Source organism: Balearica regulorum, chromosome 4, assembly GCF_011004875.1.
Source record: "Balearica regulorum gibbericeps isolate bBalReg1 chromosome 4, bBalReg1.pri, whole genome shotgun sequence".
NCBI lineage: Eukaryota > Metazoa > Chordata > Aves > Gruiformes > Gruidae > Balearica > Balearica regulorum.
This window is the reverse complement of record NC_046187.1, coordinates 80,161,227-80,177,191: the sequence shown is the minus strand read 5'-3', so window position 1 is coordinate 80,177,191 and position 15,965 is coordinate 80,161,227. Positions and strand designations below refer to the sequence as shown.

Below are 15,965 nucleotides of genomic sequence, written 5' to 3'. Positions count from 1 at the left end.
TTCCCAGGATCTCACCAGAGGAGCAGAGTTTGCAAAACTGACAAGGGTTCCCAAGATCCTTACATTTTCCTGGAAAGTCAAACCTGCTTAGCAATGAGTTTAAACACCCTACAGGTGCTGAGACATTCTCGAGTCCTTGAAAGAATGAAGATCTTCCCAGAAAGATTTGATAGCATCCACAGATTTTTTTTTTTTATTTTGTTTTTGTTTTTTAGTTGCTCATAAATGGTAGCAAGTAACTCTGCTACTCTACCTTTAATAGGTTTGTGTGACATTATCCCAGAAGTTCAGCAACCAGAGAGTCCCATAACAAGACGTCTGCAAGCAATAGAGAGGAGCAAGGGAACTGCTTCCTAAACTGGCAAAACCCAGCCAAATTTCCAATTCACATCTCTTACACCCTCACAAACAGCTGCTAAGACAGAACCAAGACTCTCCTCTTGCCCTCTCCTGCTTAAAACCAGCAGTGACAACACCTGATTAAAGAAGTGATGCAGATAATGCAAGCTGGTACCCAAGCACAGCAGACAAGGATGAACATCTTTTCCAGATCAGGAAAAGGTTAATCTGTTTCTGACAGTGGCCAGTAATGGATATCTAAGGAAGAGGACAAGAATGGGGACAGCATGGAGCAAAACGTTCTCAAATACTCCCCTAATCTCCAACCTTATAGCTCTGAGAATTCCTGAGCCACAGGTGAGGTCTCTGTACTTAACTTACCCTTGTTGGAGCACTCTTCTGTGAAATTGTCTGGTTTATTTTTTTGGAATCATGTTAGCTTTGAACAGTCGCATAATCCTGTGTCAAGGAAATAACACACTGAAGATCTACTTTTTCCAATCAGTTTTGGATCTACTTCCTTTTAATTTAATTTTCTAGCCTTCAGTCTGGTATGGGATGAGGTAGAAGACAGGTGACCTCCCTCCATCTTGCCCAAACAGACCTCTGTCCTCTCTGCCCGCACCTGTGTCTTCTCCAGGCTGAAGAGATGATGTAGTCAGTCTAAAGTCACTCATCTACAGAAGCTGATTGACAGCTTGGATCATATGGTATAGATGAAGTGAGTGAGAACAACCTCTCACCTGACTCTGCAGGTGGAAATGATTTTTGAAGGAAGTTGTTTGGAAAAGGTCTAGCAGCATCAACATCCTAGTGGGAAGTGTGCTATTGGCTTTCAGTGAAAACTGCTATTCCTGCTCCATATTGTCTGCCTGAAGGCCATCAAATGAGGGTCCTACAGGTGTACATGCATAGGGAGGGGTGTCACCTGAGAACCTGTCCAGTAACCATCCTACTGCAGAGCATCCCATGACGACTGACTCAGAAACATTCTCCTGTGCCTGCAGGCAAGGCGCCAGCCATCTCTTGGGCTCTGAGTTTATCCTCCTCATTCCCTGAGCTTTCAAACCTCCAGCAAAACCCTCCGGTCTCTGATCCACCTCCTTTGGGTGACGTCCTCATTTTTGCTCATATAGAACAAGGTTTTGCCGGCCTTCACCTCTCTTTGATGCCCATCACTCCTTCCTCCTTCCCTAGGGCTGTCCACCATTTGTCTCCACTGGATTTTCTTCCCGGGCTAGACTGCCAAATATTTCTGGTGAAGGAGAGACAGGTCATCCTTTTTCCTCCTGTTTCTGAACATCCTGGGCACAGCAGGTAGTGTATTCCTGTCTTGTTCTGCTGGTCATTTTGGTAAATATTTCTCTTTCCATGCACACTTTTGCTTAAGACCCATATGTTTTGACCCTAAAAGGCAAAACAGGATCCAGTTTGGAAGCTCAGATTACTGCTAAAGTGAAGAAGGAGTGGGTTTCTGCAGTAATTTGGTTTATACACAGTTGATGTGAAGCTGGATGGGTTTCCAGAAGTTTTGAGCAATTATAACACAATCCTATCAATCATATCATTGTTAGAGGGCTTTTTTGAAGACACATCAAGGAAACTTTCAGAGCTGACCTGAAAGTGTGTTGCCTTTTCTTTTTAGCCTTTCTTAGTCCAAATTTTGAGATTTTTCCAAATGGCCCCAAACAGTGAGGTCTAGAAATGCTTGAGGCAACAACTACTCTGGTCTTTCCCAGTTTTGGAGATAAGATAGTGCATGGAGCTTCTATGCCACGTCATACTGCCTGGTGCATCCTCCCCACATCTGCCTTGCTTTTTGTGCCACGCCAGCAGCAGGTTCCACAGATTCTCCCATTTCCCACCCAGCTTGTATAGACAGTTTCTTCCTTAGCTTCAACCTCCCCATGTCTCCTGACCAGTGGTTTGTCTTGTCCCTTGTGTGTCATGGGCCATTTCCCTGAGAGGTGTTTTGAAGCAAGAGACGTTTGTGGATGGGTTCTGTCCTGGGATGAATGGATGGATGGATGGATGGATGGATGGATGGATGGATGGATGTTCTGGAATGGTCCTAGCTGTTTTCCATATTTCCTGAGTTGCATGAATCCTTTCGTCTCTCAGTTGTCACTTCACTGTTCATAAAAAGAGACAGCTACAGTTCTCTTGCCTTGTTTCTATGACTATTTTTGGATTAGGAGACCATCTTTTGCCATGGGAGTGTGCATAGTAGGGTTCTCCACAGCAACCTTACTCAAGGAAGACAGATCAAAGTTGTGTTCCAGTTTCCATTATAACCGGTTTCACTCTCACAAATGAATTTCTTTTAATCAGCATATTTTATGTGCCTTTCCTGCCCTGTGATTTCTCCATGGACGTATCCAAACAATTCTTTCTTTCATTGCCTTTGCTAAATCTGTTGTCTGGAGCTCTGGGGAGCAGCTTTTCGGGATAGGTCTAACAGGAGCATCAATGGGATATTTTTACACCTGACGGATCAATATCTTGATTCATTTGTAAGGAAAGGTAGCAGGTAATTTTAGGAAGGGTGTGTGTATGTGTATGGAAGGAGTGGTTTTTACGTAACTCTATTCATTTCAGCATCCACCCAGCGATTAGGAGAAAGCCCAGATCCGATAAATAAGGCAGCAAGGAACAATGATCCCTCTCTCTTCACTAGTATTTGCAGCATGTCTTTTCTGGGTGGCTTTTCCCAGTGCCTGGGTCCCCCCCTTCACATGAGTAATTACAGAAAAGGCAGGAAATGCCTCCCTGTTGGGATGAACTTGGGGGGGTTGTCTATGCTTGGACTTTCCCTGTCCCTGAAAACCCCAGCTATTTTTTTTTTTTCCTTCAAAGAAAGAAATGTTGCTTTCGTAGCACTGATTCCTTGACAGCTTCCCCTTGACTAGAGAGGGAGGTTGTAACCTGTCCTTACCCCAAGAAGGGGCAGCAAGGCTACCATTGCATTGACTCCTCCAGCTCCGGCTGTGCAGGTGCAGGAGGTTGCTGCATCTTCCTTGATTTGACCAAAAGGAAAGTTTTCTTGCAGCTCAGACCTCAACAAGGTGACAAGACACAGTGCCAGGGAAAGCAAGACCCCACGTCCCTGCTCTCAGCATCCTTGTGTGAGGTGGGACACTGAGCCAAACTCATCCCTTCTTTAAATCATGGGCTGATAGGGCTCAGGTCACCTCTTTTGGTCCAAGGGCATCAGAATATCTCATTCCTGAGGGGAGGACAGACGTTTTCCAAGGAAAATATTTTTTAATTTGTTAAAAAACCCACAAAACCTCACATATGTTCCAGTGATTTTTTTTTTTTTCTAGGCAGATAGCTACTTCAAAAATAGAACACTAAAAAAGAATCTGCAAAATAATTAAAAATAATAATAAGCAGAAAAATCCAATCATTTCCCCAGTTTCCCAGCTAGATGTTTCAATTGCATCTCATTGCAATTTCATTTTGAAATTTGCTTAAACATAATCATACTCTTCCTTAAGAAGTCAAAAAAAAAAAAAAAAAAGCAGCTCAAGAGTAATGCTTTTTTACTCCCAATGAGGGTTTATTAACACTTTCTTTTTCCCCACTGAGTAGCTCAGGCAATGCTCATTTTGGATGTGAAATACAGTTATTAAAGACATTAATTTATTTACAACTTTTCAATTCTCACAGAGGACTAGAAAATTCGCTAAATGAACAACTCCAGACTGGAACACAGTTGAAACTTTCAAAAGGAGAGGAAGGCCAGGGATCACATTTTCCTTTTGATTTGCCAAGAGGAAAAAAAAAAAAAAAAAAGAAAAGAAAAGAAAAAGAAGTATTTTCTTGACTTTGTAATGCTTTATATATAACACCTTCAAATGGCCGTGTGAATTATTTCCCTTCTCTGTTTTGCTCACGAAAAATAAAATTGTGCAATTCCTCTGGATTTCTAGGAGAACTTGCTGGAGGATTAATGAGGTGATGCCACGAGGAAACGCGAGTTAAGAACCCTGAACAGCTCCAGCGAAAAAACCTTCCCAGAGTGTTTAAATACCTGTTTAACTAAAATACCTGACCCAGCAGTGGAGAAAAGCTCTTGCTGCAAATGTTCAAAAGCACTGCCTGAGTTTTCGGTGTGGAAAAAGTGCCCCGGTTCTTCTCTGAATCATCAGAGGACCCTCTGTGTTAAAAAAAAAAAAAAAAAAGAAAAAAAAAAGAGAGAGAGAGAGAGAGAGGGAAGAAGGGAAGGAAGGTCAAAAATAGGAGAGGAGAGAGGGAAAGAGAAGAAAGAAGGAGAAGGGATAGATGTGGAAGAGAAGAGAAAAAACAACCTTTGAAAGTGCAAGCCTGCATTAGGAGGAGGAACAGAGGTGGCTGTGTTTACAGGGTACTGACCTGGGAATGAGGCTTCTTACTCTGTCGGACAGTTAATTACTGGGTGAACCTGAAGACATCACTTCACATTTTGTGTCTCAGCTACTCCATGCATGAAATGGAGGTAGTGGAAAACGATGCTCACTCATCATCATAAAGATTAAGGATCCAGGCTCTGCTGCTCGGCTTCCTAAAAGAGGGTCACCTGCTGGGATGTGGGATTAAAGGTGGTGGAGGCTGTGGCAGGGGGTGGGGAGTCGGGAGCAGCACCAGGGGATGGTGGAGAGGGACCTCTTGCAGGGGCTGGATGGGCTCAGTGCACCATGGGGAAGGAGGTGTGGGGACCTGGATGGAGGGTTATGGAAGCACATAACCTGAATTACAGAGATGGTTTTCGGAGGAGATTTGGAAGGTGATCATGTTGCAGGGGATTAATGGAAGGTATCATGGCTGGGAGGGGTGGTTGGATGAGGCCCAAGACTTCAGGGCTGTGTCTCTGCTGGCACACAGTCAAGATCAGGACACAGGTCCCGAGAGGATGGGGCTGGTGCTGTCATCCTGAGCGACCGCTCCGTCTGAGGCTGCGAAGGGATGAGGGTTTTGGGAGTGTGTGGGATGCTGGGACCCTCCATGAGGACAGCAGGGGGGAAAAAAGATATCCTGGGGCTGGAGGGGGTGAAAGGAGCCATGCCCTGGGGTGCTTAGGGCTCGCCCAAGGCACAGATCCACAAGCTACTCCGAGCTGGGGGAGACGCCCCCACCCTCCGGGGACAGGGCTCCGGGGCCGGGGAGGAGGGGAGGAGCGGGGCCGGGCCGCCAAGCCCCTCCCCGCGGGGCCGCGGCCGCGGAGAGGCGGGGGTGACGGCGGAGGCAGCCCGGGAAAGGCGGCGAGGGCTGCCCCGCCGCTCGGGCACGGCGGAGCCTGCGCCCCGCGGACAGAAGTTTGCTGCTGAAAGAGGAGGGAAAAATTAAAAAAAAAAATTATAAATCATTATTAAGAATAAAATAATAAAAAAAACCAAGGAAGAGCCCCCTCCGCAGCTGCCCCGGAGGGATGCGGCGAAGAGAGGCCGGCGGGAGCCCGCGCTGCCCGGCCCGGCTGCGGGCATGACCCGGGGCCGGAGCGGGGCTGAGCCGGCAGCGGTGTGAGCGCTCGCCCCGGGAGGGCCGGGCCGGGGCGGCGGGGACGCCTCCCGCCCTGCCCAGCCTCCGCGCATCCTCCGGCACCGCCTGCGCGGGCCGTGCCGTGCCGTGCCGAGCCGTGCCGTGCCGAGCCGTGCCGTGCCGGGCCGGTCGGTCCGAGCCGTGCCGAGTCGGTGTGAACCGAGCCGTGCCGAGCGGTAGGATGAGGGGCATCCTCTACTTCTGCACGTTGATCCTCCTGGGTGAGTAGCGCGGCGGCGCGGGGGGAAGCGAGGGGGACAACTTTCTGCTGGGGTTTGCTTGCGGGGGCATTTCGGCCACCCCCAGGCAGGGGAGGTCTCCCCCTCCCCAGCACCCCAGGAGCAATGGCAAGCCCTGGGGTAGCATCACCCAGCTTTCTGTTGTCTCGTTTGCTCTGGACCCAGGAGCTGGGATCTTTCCTACTGTCACTCCGGATAGTCCTGTTTGCCGCGGAAATGGCTAATTTACCCAGGGAATAAAGGCACTTCTTTATCGGGAAAGAGGAGCTTAGAGGGATGGGTTGGGGGAGAGGCAGATTTTTGCACGGCGCCGGGAGCCCCACGGTGATGGTGAAGCTGGAAAATGTCGGGGTTTCGGGGGCCGGTGGGAGTGGGCTGCAGCCCCAGCTCCGCCGCGGTGCTGTGCAGCACCGTGCACCGTGTCCTGAGCACCGACCTGACCGTGTGTGTGTGTGTGTGTTCAGGGGTTCCTGCTGCAGATTTCCTCCCACCCCCAAAAAACTAGGCTGTCCTCAGGGCTTTTTTTTTTTTTTTTTTTTTTTTTTTTTTTTTTTTCCCACCGGCAGCGGGAGGGCTAAAGACCCCAGATGTTTCCCCATCCCTCTGCGAGCTCTAAAGGCAGCCCTCGTCCACTGTCGTGGTCGGGAGATGCTGTCCCCCGTGGGATGCCTCCGTATCCGCGGGGATGTGGTCTGCAGCACCCCTGCTTTGAGCATCCCGCTCGCATCCTGCTTCTCCCCAGCTCGGAGCGGAGGGTTCTCCTGCGTGCAATGCCCGGTGCTCCCCGCGTCCCTGGGAAGAGCCGTGCACGGAGGGGCTGCAGCCCGGGGGTTGGCAGCATCAGGCAGCTGCCTGCCGCGGCTGGGAGCCGCCTCGCTGCCTGGATGCAACCCCGACAGCTCCCCTTAGGGTATTTTCTTTTTTCCCCTCCTTGTGCTTCTTTGAGATAGCAAACCCAAGAACGAGTGCGTGCTTAAACAGAGCAGGAAAGGCTGTGGGGAGGCAGGGGGTAGGATGCGCCGGTCCTCTTCGGGTGGCCGGTGGGGGAGAAAAAGGTCTTGGGATGTGTGGAAGTGGCTGGGACATCCCGGCCCGCCCGGCACGGCCCGGCACTGCCTCCTCCGCACCCCGAGCATCCCTGCTGTCAGCCCACCTCCTGGGGAAGACCCCGAGTAGATTTTTCCCTCGGTGGGGAAGGCTTTGTCAGAGCTCCAGGTAACTCCTCTCACCGGCTCTCCCTGTCACTAGATGTCAGCAGCAGCAACTCTTGCAAGTCCCAAAGGTGGGGAGGGGGGAGCTTTCGACCCCCCAAGAGGGGGCCATCTCCAGCCAGGGAGTGCTTTGCTCCAGGGGTTTGGAGGAGCATCAGGACCTGGACATGCCGTGGGTTGGGATGTCTCCTGCCTCGCAGGGGCTGGAGCTGTGCCCTGGGCTGGGGAAGGCTCCCAGCCTTCCTCAGAGCTGGGGATTTTTCCTGCAAGGCTCACAAGGCCTCTGGGTGGGAGTCCGGGTCGCTGCAGGATCCATTTTCCAAGTGGTTCAGATTGATTCACTCACTGATTGACTGCCTGATTGACTGACTGGTGGACTGATTGATTTTCTCTGAAGAGGACCTAGTGAAAAGAACAAATGGCCAGCTCTCTGTTGTCAGCAATGCGATTGGGAGTGATGGGCAGGTTTTATGGGTACACTCATCGCCTCCGGTCCAAGTCAGAGCAAAGCCATCAGCTAGTGTTCACCTTTTGGCCTTCTGATCTTGGGCTCTCCAGAAGGACCTTTTCATCTCTGAACTGGCATTTGACCCCTGCAGGCTCAGGACCATCCCAGCAGATGCCATCCAGTGCCCTCAGCCTGCTCTCTAGACATTTTCTAGATGTTTGTATTATGGATGGACGAGGGCTGCTCATTTAAACATGACTGGGGAGATCTCCCACAGGGATTGGGGTGCCGGGGTGCCGGGCTGGAGACAGCAACCTCTGTAACTGGAAGCAGGGCAATTCCCAGCTTCATCCACACTGGCTGCACATCCTGCCAGGTGCAATGTGAGAGCTTTGTTTTTTGTGTGTCCCCCTCTATCATTTTTGGGATAATCCTGGGTGGAGGAGGCAGGGCTTGGAGAAATTAGGGCTCTCCAAGGTGGGACTAGGCAGTGTTGCCATCACCCAGCCTGGATGGAGAGCTCCTGCTGCCACTTCATGCCCAACTCCTTGGTGGCACAGGCACGCAGAGTCACCCAGACCAGGCAACTTATATAGTGGAATGCAATTTTTATTTTCCTTAAGCACTTCTCAGACAGATCAGTTCCCTGATCTGTCTCACCAGCATCCACATAAGTGCCAGTGCCAGTGGCAAGGACAGAATAGGACCACACAGCTGGGGACAGGGACGTGGCTTTGGGGAAGTTCACTGCTGCCATTGTGTCCCCTAGTATCGGCTTGCATATGTGGTACTGGCTAGAAATCCCACCCACAGGACACTGGTGAGGCATTCAGGAAGACTTTATGGAAAAATCAGTGCTCTGGAAAGCACTGATATAATTAAAGAATACAATTAATTTTACAAGGACACTGGTTACACCTGTGACCAGCACCGAAAGCATTGCCCATCCCTTGTACAGCTTTCGGAGGACACATCAATCCCTGCACTAACAAAATAATAATTAAAGAATGAGAATGAAGATCCAGGCTAGAGTTGAAAGCCGTAGTTTGCCACGAAGTCCCCATGGGACCAAGAGTGATTTCTGGACCATTGCAATGGAGGGCAGGATCCCAAAATGGCATCAAGGCTGTCTTCTGCCGACAACTGCTGAGCATACCTGGCAAGTTTTACTGCGCTCAGTCGTTAGCATAATTTCTGGCATATGTTTCCCACAGGCTCTTCACAGATGCAATCAAACACAAGAGATCGTCTGGCAGATTTTCACCTGGTTTGGGAACTCAGATCCCAGGGGGAGAGCAAAAATCTCTTGAAAAATACGTCTGTGTGTATGAGAGAGGGAAACGCTCCTTAAATTAGTGCCTTTGTCAGTTCTGACAGGAGCAATCGGTTATTTGCATCAATAAGAATGTGATATTTATGTCTCTCTGTATTGGTGCGGAGGACAAATAAAACTTCTCCCTCAACAGGCTGTCCTCAAACACTGTGCAAATTCCTCTGCAAGGATCTCGCCACACCCAGAAAATATTTTTTCCAGAGATCTGGAGCCTTAAATAATAATTACTGTTCAGTAAAAATTAGTACTAGTTAAGTCTAATAATTAGTATGAATAACTGTGTTTTATTTTGCTTTTGGAGACAGAAATGTCTGCTCTCCTGGCAATTTTCACAGAAGAATTCTATTATGCCTAAAATTCCCTTCATCATTTTCACACAAGACTTGTTCATTTTTATAACTTTCCACTTGGTCATTTTTAAACAGAACTTTTAATGTTTGCCACCTTTCAATAAAAATACTCTGCTACCAAGATATCCATGATTTCTTTTTCCTACCAGTAGACTTTATATTCCTTTTGCTTCCTTAAAAAAAAAAAAAAAAAAAAAAAAAAAAAAAAAACCCAAACCTCTTTCTTCTCAACCCCAAAGTGGAAGAGGACGAATTCAAAGGAAGTTCTCCTTCTAAAACAATTCTTTTAGAAGAACACATTTATTTCACTGAAAAAAACCAAAAAGGAACACAACTATGAAAAGCTTGTTCCTGTCAATCTTCAGTTCAGTACAGTTCCCTTGTTTCAAATGTATCTGTCAAAATCCCCTCTGGTAACACCTCCTGGCAGTGGACTTCAAGCTTGGATGGACTGATGGTGGGAGCTGTGTGATAGTGTGTGTGGGAGTAGGGCTGGGAGGACATTTCCACCACCCCATGTAGACTGCCTTCATCTCTTTTGGCCATCACAGCTTTAAAGGTTCAGAATTGGGTGCATTGGGGCTGATGAAATCAGAGTGGAAAATCATGGTTGAGAGGATGAGTTTGAAGACGTGGATGGGAAGTGGAGCCATGGATGGGCATTAAGTCCTGGAGATGGAAAAGGAGGAAAACCAAGTTTGGTGTGAATAGGGGCGGGAGTGTGCCCAGGTGTGTCCAGGAGGGAGTTGTGGTGGTGAAGGTGATGGAGGACAAGGACCCAGGACTGTTGTATGGAGAGCAGGAAGGGTTTCCAGAAGGTGAAGCCACCATTTTTCTTGAGTAAGGAGACCCTAGGACTGCCACAGGAAAGAAAAATGAGTGTGCAGGAAGCATGGTTGGACTTGATGATCTTAAAGGTCTTTTCCAACCTAAATGATTCTATGATAGGTATCTTCTAAGGTCACATCACATTGAAATCACCCACAACTCCTCCAGGATTTGGGTCTAATAACAAGTGATGCCACAGCTGGCTGTTGCTGAGCTGCAGTGAGTTTGATAGGTGTAAAGAAAGGTTGTTACCTTCATGATTAGTTCCAAACATCTCCCTGCATCTTACAGGAGCTGAGCTGGTAAGAAACCCTACGCCAGCTGCACATCTGCCTTGGGGGTCCTTCAGTCACCCAGCAGTGACACATCTTTCCCTGGGAATGGCAGCCATACAGGGTGCAGGGCATGGCCACAGCTCTGGTGTGTCCTCAGAGCCTGGTCATCTCCTGCACCCCCTGGTCCACCTGACATGAGCTGTTGAGGGGACTGGGATTTAGCTGCCTGCAGCAGCTGGCTTGAGAGAATGAATGACCCCCAGAGATGGAGACTGAATAAATGTTTGGGTCCCTGGTCACTGCTTGACTGTCCTCACAGGGAAAAAAAGTGTTTCCCTGTATCCTGTTGGAATAGATATATATTCCCCAGCTCAAAACTGCCTTGGCCATATCCTGGTACTCTTGAGTCTCCTCTCTTTTCGCCTCCCTCTTCTTCCTCCACAGGCAGCTCCTCAGTTCACGTGTTCCTCTTTCTGTCCAAAGCCATCTGGGAAGCAGTTTGCATGAAAGATGCAGTAAAAATAGTTGTGCTGTGGTTTTGATTTATTGAATCCAACTGGAAAATCCTGTCTGCGATACCTGCTCGCACTGAGTGCTTTGACAGAGTTATTAGCAGCACTCCCCGCGTTACTGCTGTCATATAGGTTGGGGGGCTGCTTTGACACACATGTGCAGGCAGCTGGTTTCAAGTTCATGGGTCCAGTTTATTGAAGAGAAAGGAACGGGGCAGGTTTTCTGGTGCTTCTTCCAAAAGCAGGATCAAATTGCTCATCTTTCATACATCGCGAGGCTAAGCCATCTATTTTTTTGCCCCCAAGGGGATGGCAGTCCATTTTTGGGATGGGATTTTAAACAGGTCCAGATGGTAAAGGGCTGCGAGTTAAGACCTGAGAAACTGGTGAGTTTTGCTTTCCTTCTCTCTTCCTGTTACTCGCACAAAGAAGGAAAAGGCCAAGCACATAATTCGAGTCAAGACTTGATGTTAATGTTTCTGTCCGAGCTGCAGGTCTTTAACTGTAAGTGGTCCGTGCTGCAGACTGCCTTGCAGGAGGCATTGCACACACGTGTTTCAGATCTCTTCTGCCTCGAGGGAGTTTAGCTGCTAACGGCTGCAAAACCCACCAGGAGTGGAGGTGCCTGTGGGAAGTGCTCGGTTCTTTGGATAGGCAGCAATGGGACTGTCTTTGGGAGTCCCTGTCTGCGTGGTTTGAGGTCTCTGGAGGCTCAGAGCTGAACTAGACCCAGCAAATGCTCAGGATAGGTCTTGGGAGAGCTCCAGGGTGACTTCAGAGAGGGTAAATTGAACACAATCTCTGCAAAATGATCAGGCTTTGCTTCAAGCTTTGCATCAAAAGAGGCTGGCTGATGCCTCTGCAGCAGCCACCTGGGAAATCCCATCATCCTTAATTAATCAGAGCAAAGGAAACACAGGGCAGCTACAGCCTCATGGGAAGGGAGCCTTCACTTGGATGATGGCTGTGAATTTTTTGGAGCAAATCTGGTGTCTGGGCCACCACTCGTACAGGGTTCATGTGGTCCTGTCCGTGAGAGTTTTACATAAACACTCAAATCAATTGTAAAGGGTTTTGAATTTCTCAATTCATCTTCTTTTACTGTGACAGCCTTTATTGAATGCTTTGCTCTATTTTTTTTCTTTCTCCTGCTGCCCATACTGGACCCTCCATAAGTATCACCTCCACCATGATTATAACTCGCATTTTCTTTCTGACCGTTGCTCATCTGCATCACTCCTAACTGGTGTCCAGGATCTGCAGACTGGCTCCCAAAGTGTTGGCCTAGATGCAATCATTTGACTTGCAGCTAACCTGGCCCCTTCTTCAGACTTACCCTGGGGAGCAAAGCCGGGAGGAAACTTCTCAGAGCTACCTGTCTCTGTGACTTTGGATAAACAAGTCTTGATAACAGACTAGGTATTTCTTCTGAGATTTTAACTTCCGTGCATGCGAAGAAAAATGCATCTCCCCATGACAGCCTTCACAGCAATATCTCTCAGATATTATACAGCTGACTCGGTTACCTGCAATCTGGAAATAGGTAGCAGATGTCTCCTGTAGCACCCTGCATTTTTTCCTTTGTTGCTGTCTGTGTTTTCCCTTGATGTTCGCTATGTACAGCAGAAGGCACCTTAAAAAGATGTCACGAGGCACGCGGTGACATAAATCTACGCGCACTGAATCTTCTGTAATAAAGGCTGCAGGTTAGGATGATGTTTGCCATCTACTAATGGAGAGGAGAGCAAACCAGCATGCTGAATTATTAAACAGGGCTTGGAATGAATCAAAGCCATTTGACCTGTTTGTGTAAAGCCCCAGACAAGGCTGAGTTTGCCTAAGTGTTTCCTCTGCACGGTGAGGAATTACACTCCTCCTTGCAAGGGTTAGTGGATTTATGCCCTGGATTTGACACGAGTTATAGCAATTTCACGGTAGGTCGTTGTTTGGTTTTTTTTTCCCCCCTTCCAATCCATTTGTTTTGTTTTTTTCTTCATGGTAAGAGAACATAACCCAGTGAGGCTGCTTGAGAGACGAACTGCACACCTTGGTCTACCTATCACAGCCACATCATCTTTCGGAGAGAGGGCATGGGCAGAGTCATCTTAGCTGAGTTTTCCTTCCAGTGTGGAAAAAAGTGCTCAGAGGGTGATGGTGCTCACAGCCTATAAATACCTTCAAGGTAATCTGAAAGAGTTGTTCTCCATCTCGCAAGGAGCTGGAATAAGGAGGAACTTGAGCTGCGCATTGGGAATGGAAGCTTTGCTTTCAACCAGGACAACATCTGATTACTTTAAGGAAGGGACAAGAGCAGGTTTCCCTTTGGGAAGATGATGGGATCACTTGTGGGCTTGTCAGGCTTTGTAGGCTTTAGCTGACCTTAAAGCTGTGCTGCCCCAGGGAACTCCTGAAAGGTGGTCAGGAGCCCCATTCCCAGAGAATGTCCTGGTTTTCCTTATGTGATTGGAAAGCTGATCTTTTTGTGATGATTTAGGATATTAATTGCAGGTAAAAACTAAAGGAAGTGTCCTGAGATGCAGATGAGGAACCTCCTCTAGGATCCAGCCTTGTGGGACTCTCCCGATGTTTTGGGAAAAAGATCAAGAATTGCATTAAACTTGCAACATGAGACTTCTCCATCAGGGCCAGAAGGTGTGGGAAGGGAACAGCAGAGAAGGTCCTGAGCTGATTCTGGTCTGCAGGTGGGAAGCAAAAGAGAAAGGGCTCCTGAGAGGCTGGACAGAAGATGCAGGTGAAGTATAATAGGGAATCCAGGAGCTGGGAGGAGGAAAGTGTAGGACAATAAAGGTCTGAGAGACATTCCAGTGCTGGGAAAGCCCTAAGGTTGGATTCCCCCATCTGCAAAAGGTGACGTGAGTCCCTGCAGGGGAAGCACATGTGAAGTGACAGCTCTGGGGCTCATCCATCAGCGTGGAGTGTGGAGGCATACACACTGGGTAAAGCAGCTTCAGAGTTACCACCCTCCTGGGACTAATGCAAGAAAATTTATCTCCCTCTCCTGATATTGCTTCATTCTTCCTCCCATACAGACCCAGCCAGGCCAATCCTTAATGTGTGCTGGAAAGCCTGTTAGTAATTAAATACCTGACTCGAGGGGGTCCAGATCTCTAGTTGAGTTCATTATATGCTATCATATTACCAAGAAGTATTAATTTTAATTGGAAGGGCTAGAACAAAAAATAAACTAACAAACAAATGAAAAAAAAAGCAAAAAAAACCCAACAAAAAACAAAACAAACCAACAACAAAAAAAACAAAACCAAAAAACCACAAAAGAAATCCAGTGAAGTCCCAAAAAAATGCCTAATCTGCAGGTTGAATGCTGTCCCACACGATGAGGAGTTACGGCATCTGTTTCTGGATGTCTCTCAGGTTTTGGAAAATGATGCAAACTTACTGCTTCACAGTGTAAAACAAGGATATTTTTAAGGTAGGGGAATTATTGTGAGGCAGAACCAGGTGACAGTGCAGCGTTTGACCTGGGGTATCTGTGCTTGTGTGAAGCAGCTAACTACAAGCTTGGATCAAAATTTCTCATCGGCGTATCAGGAACAATGTGATTTTTTAGCAGCACCTGCTGGGCACAAAATCTACCGGGCTCTTATTTTGGTACTCAGGCAGGAACTGAATTCAAGTGCAATAGCTGACTAATCTGCTCTGAAAATCTTCCCATATCCCTGACACGGGGATCACTGATCCTGCTTTGCACCGGGATTAGAGATGTGCGCTGCTAAAGACAAGGGGCTGAATTCAGCGATGCGCCACAGAGATGGGAACAGCCGTGGGGTGCAAAAATAAAAGCCTTCGATAGAAGAGCAGGCTGGATAGCAGAAACTCATTCCCCCAGAAAAATACTGAGCTTTTGGTACAATTTGGCTTCTGAACAACAGTGACAAATCAGGAATAGTAAAAATTGCAATAAAAGATAGCGAGTGGAAAATAAAATGCTTATTGAGGATAATTCCAGGGGAAGAAAAATGAGCCTCAGATGTCCCTGTTCTGTTTTACCTGCTTTTATTAAGAAAATAGAAATTGGTCTTTCCGGAGGGACACTGGACAGGAAGAGAAATAGATCGTTTCTCGCTTGTCCCCTGCCCATGCACCAGGCAGGGATGGTCCCAGCAGGCTGCAGGAGATGGGTTTCATCCCACCTGGTTTTCACCTGGTCTTCTGAACTTTGCCTTAAAATCAGTGGAGAGAGGTTGACAAGTCCAGAGGGACATTTACCTTCTCTACAGGTCAGTGTTATCTCCATGGACTACGAAATGAATCAAAATGACAATTTTAGACCTTTTCCTGATTTTTAGGTTCTTTAAGTTCAATGAGATACACCTCCCCTAAGTAACCAAAGTTTCTTATTTCTCCAAGAGAGCATTTAGAGATGGAGGAAACAGTCAAGGAGCCATCATTTCAAAGTACTCAACTCAAAAAAAAAAAAAAAAAAAAAGGAAAGAAAGATTAAGAAAGTAATATTAAAATATTTAGCACTTTGTTTTTTTTACTTGAAAACCCCAAATTTTCCCAAGGAACACATTTTTCCATGGTAAAAAAAAAAAAAAAAAAAAAAAGAAATTCAATAGGAAATTTCCAACTCTTTCACAAACCTGTTGGCTCCGGTCACAGTGATGATTGGAAGTAGCTGGATATGGCGACTCTGCTCGGGGTCACAGAGGGTACACATAAATCACACAGTGCCCAGGAGCCTTTGGAGCCATGGGAATTTGATTGTCAAACCTATTAGAATCCCTGAAGTGGTTTTGGCCATGGCCAACTAGCCTATCACCTGGGCATTGGTCAGGAGCTAGCACAAGCCAAGGACCACTCCCGGTGGTTTGCAGGTGGTTGCTCTGTTTTGAAGGAGAAGAGATTTTAATAGCACAGGTGAGGCA

At 47.6% G+C, this 15,965-nt stretch overlaps 1 protein-coding gene across 1 annotated transcript in view; it reads left to right on the top strand.

Moving 5' to 3' along the window:
• Positions 1 to 5,891: 5,891 nt before the first annotated feature.
• Positions 5,892 to 15,965, top strand: part of GFRA4 (GDNF family receptor alpha 4) — a 74,292-nt gene continuing 64,218 nt past the window's right edge. Inside the window, exon 1 of the mRNA XM_075752834.1 lies at positions 5,892 to 6,080. Within this exon, the coding sequence (XP_075608949.1) occupies positions 6,041 to 6,080 (40 nt within the window). The 5' untranslated portion in view covers positions 5,892 to 6,040. The remainder of the gene's footprint in view (positions 6,081 to 15,965) is intronic.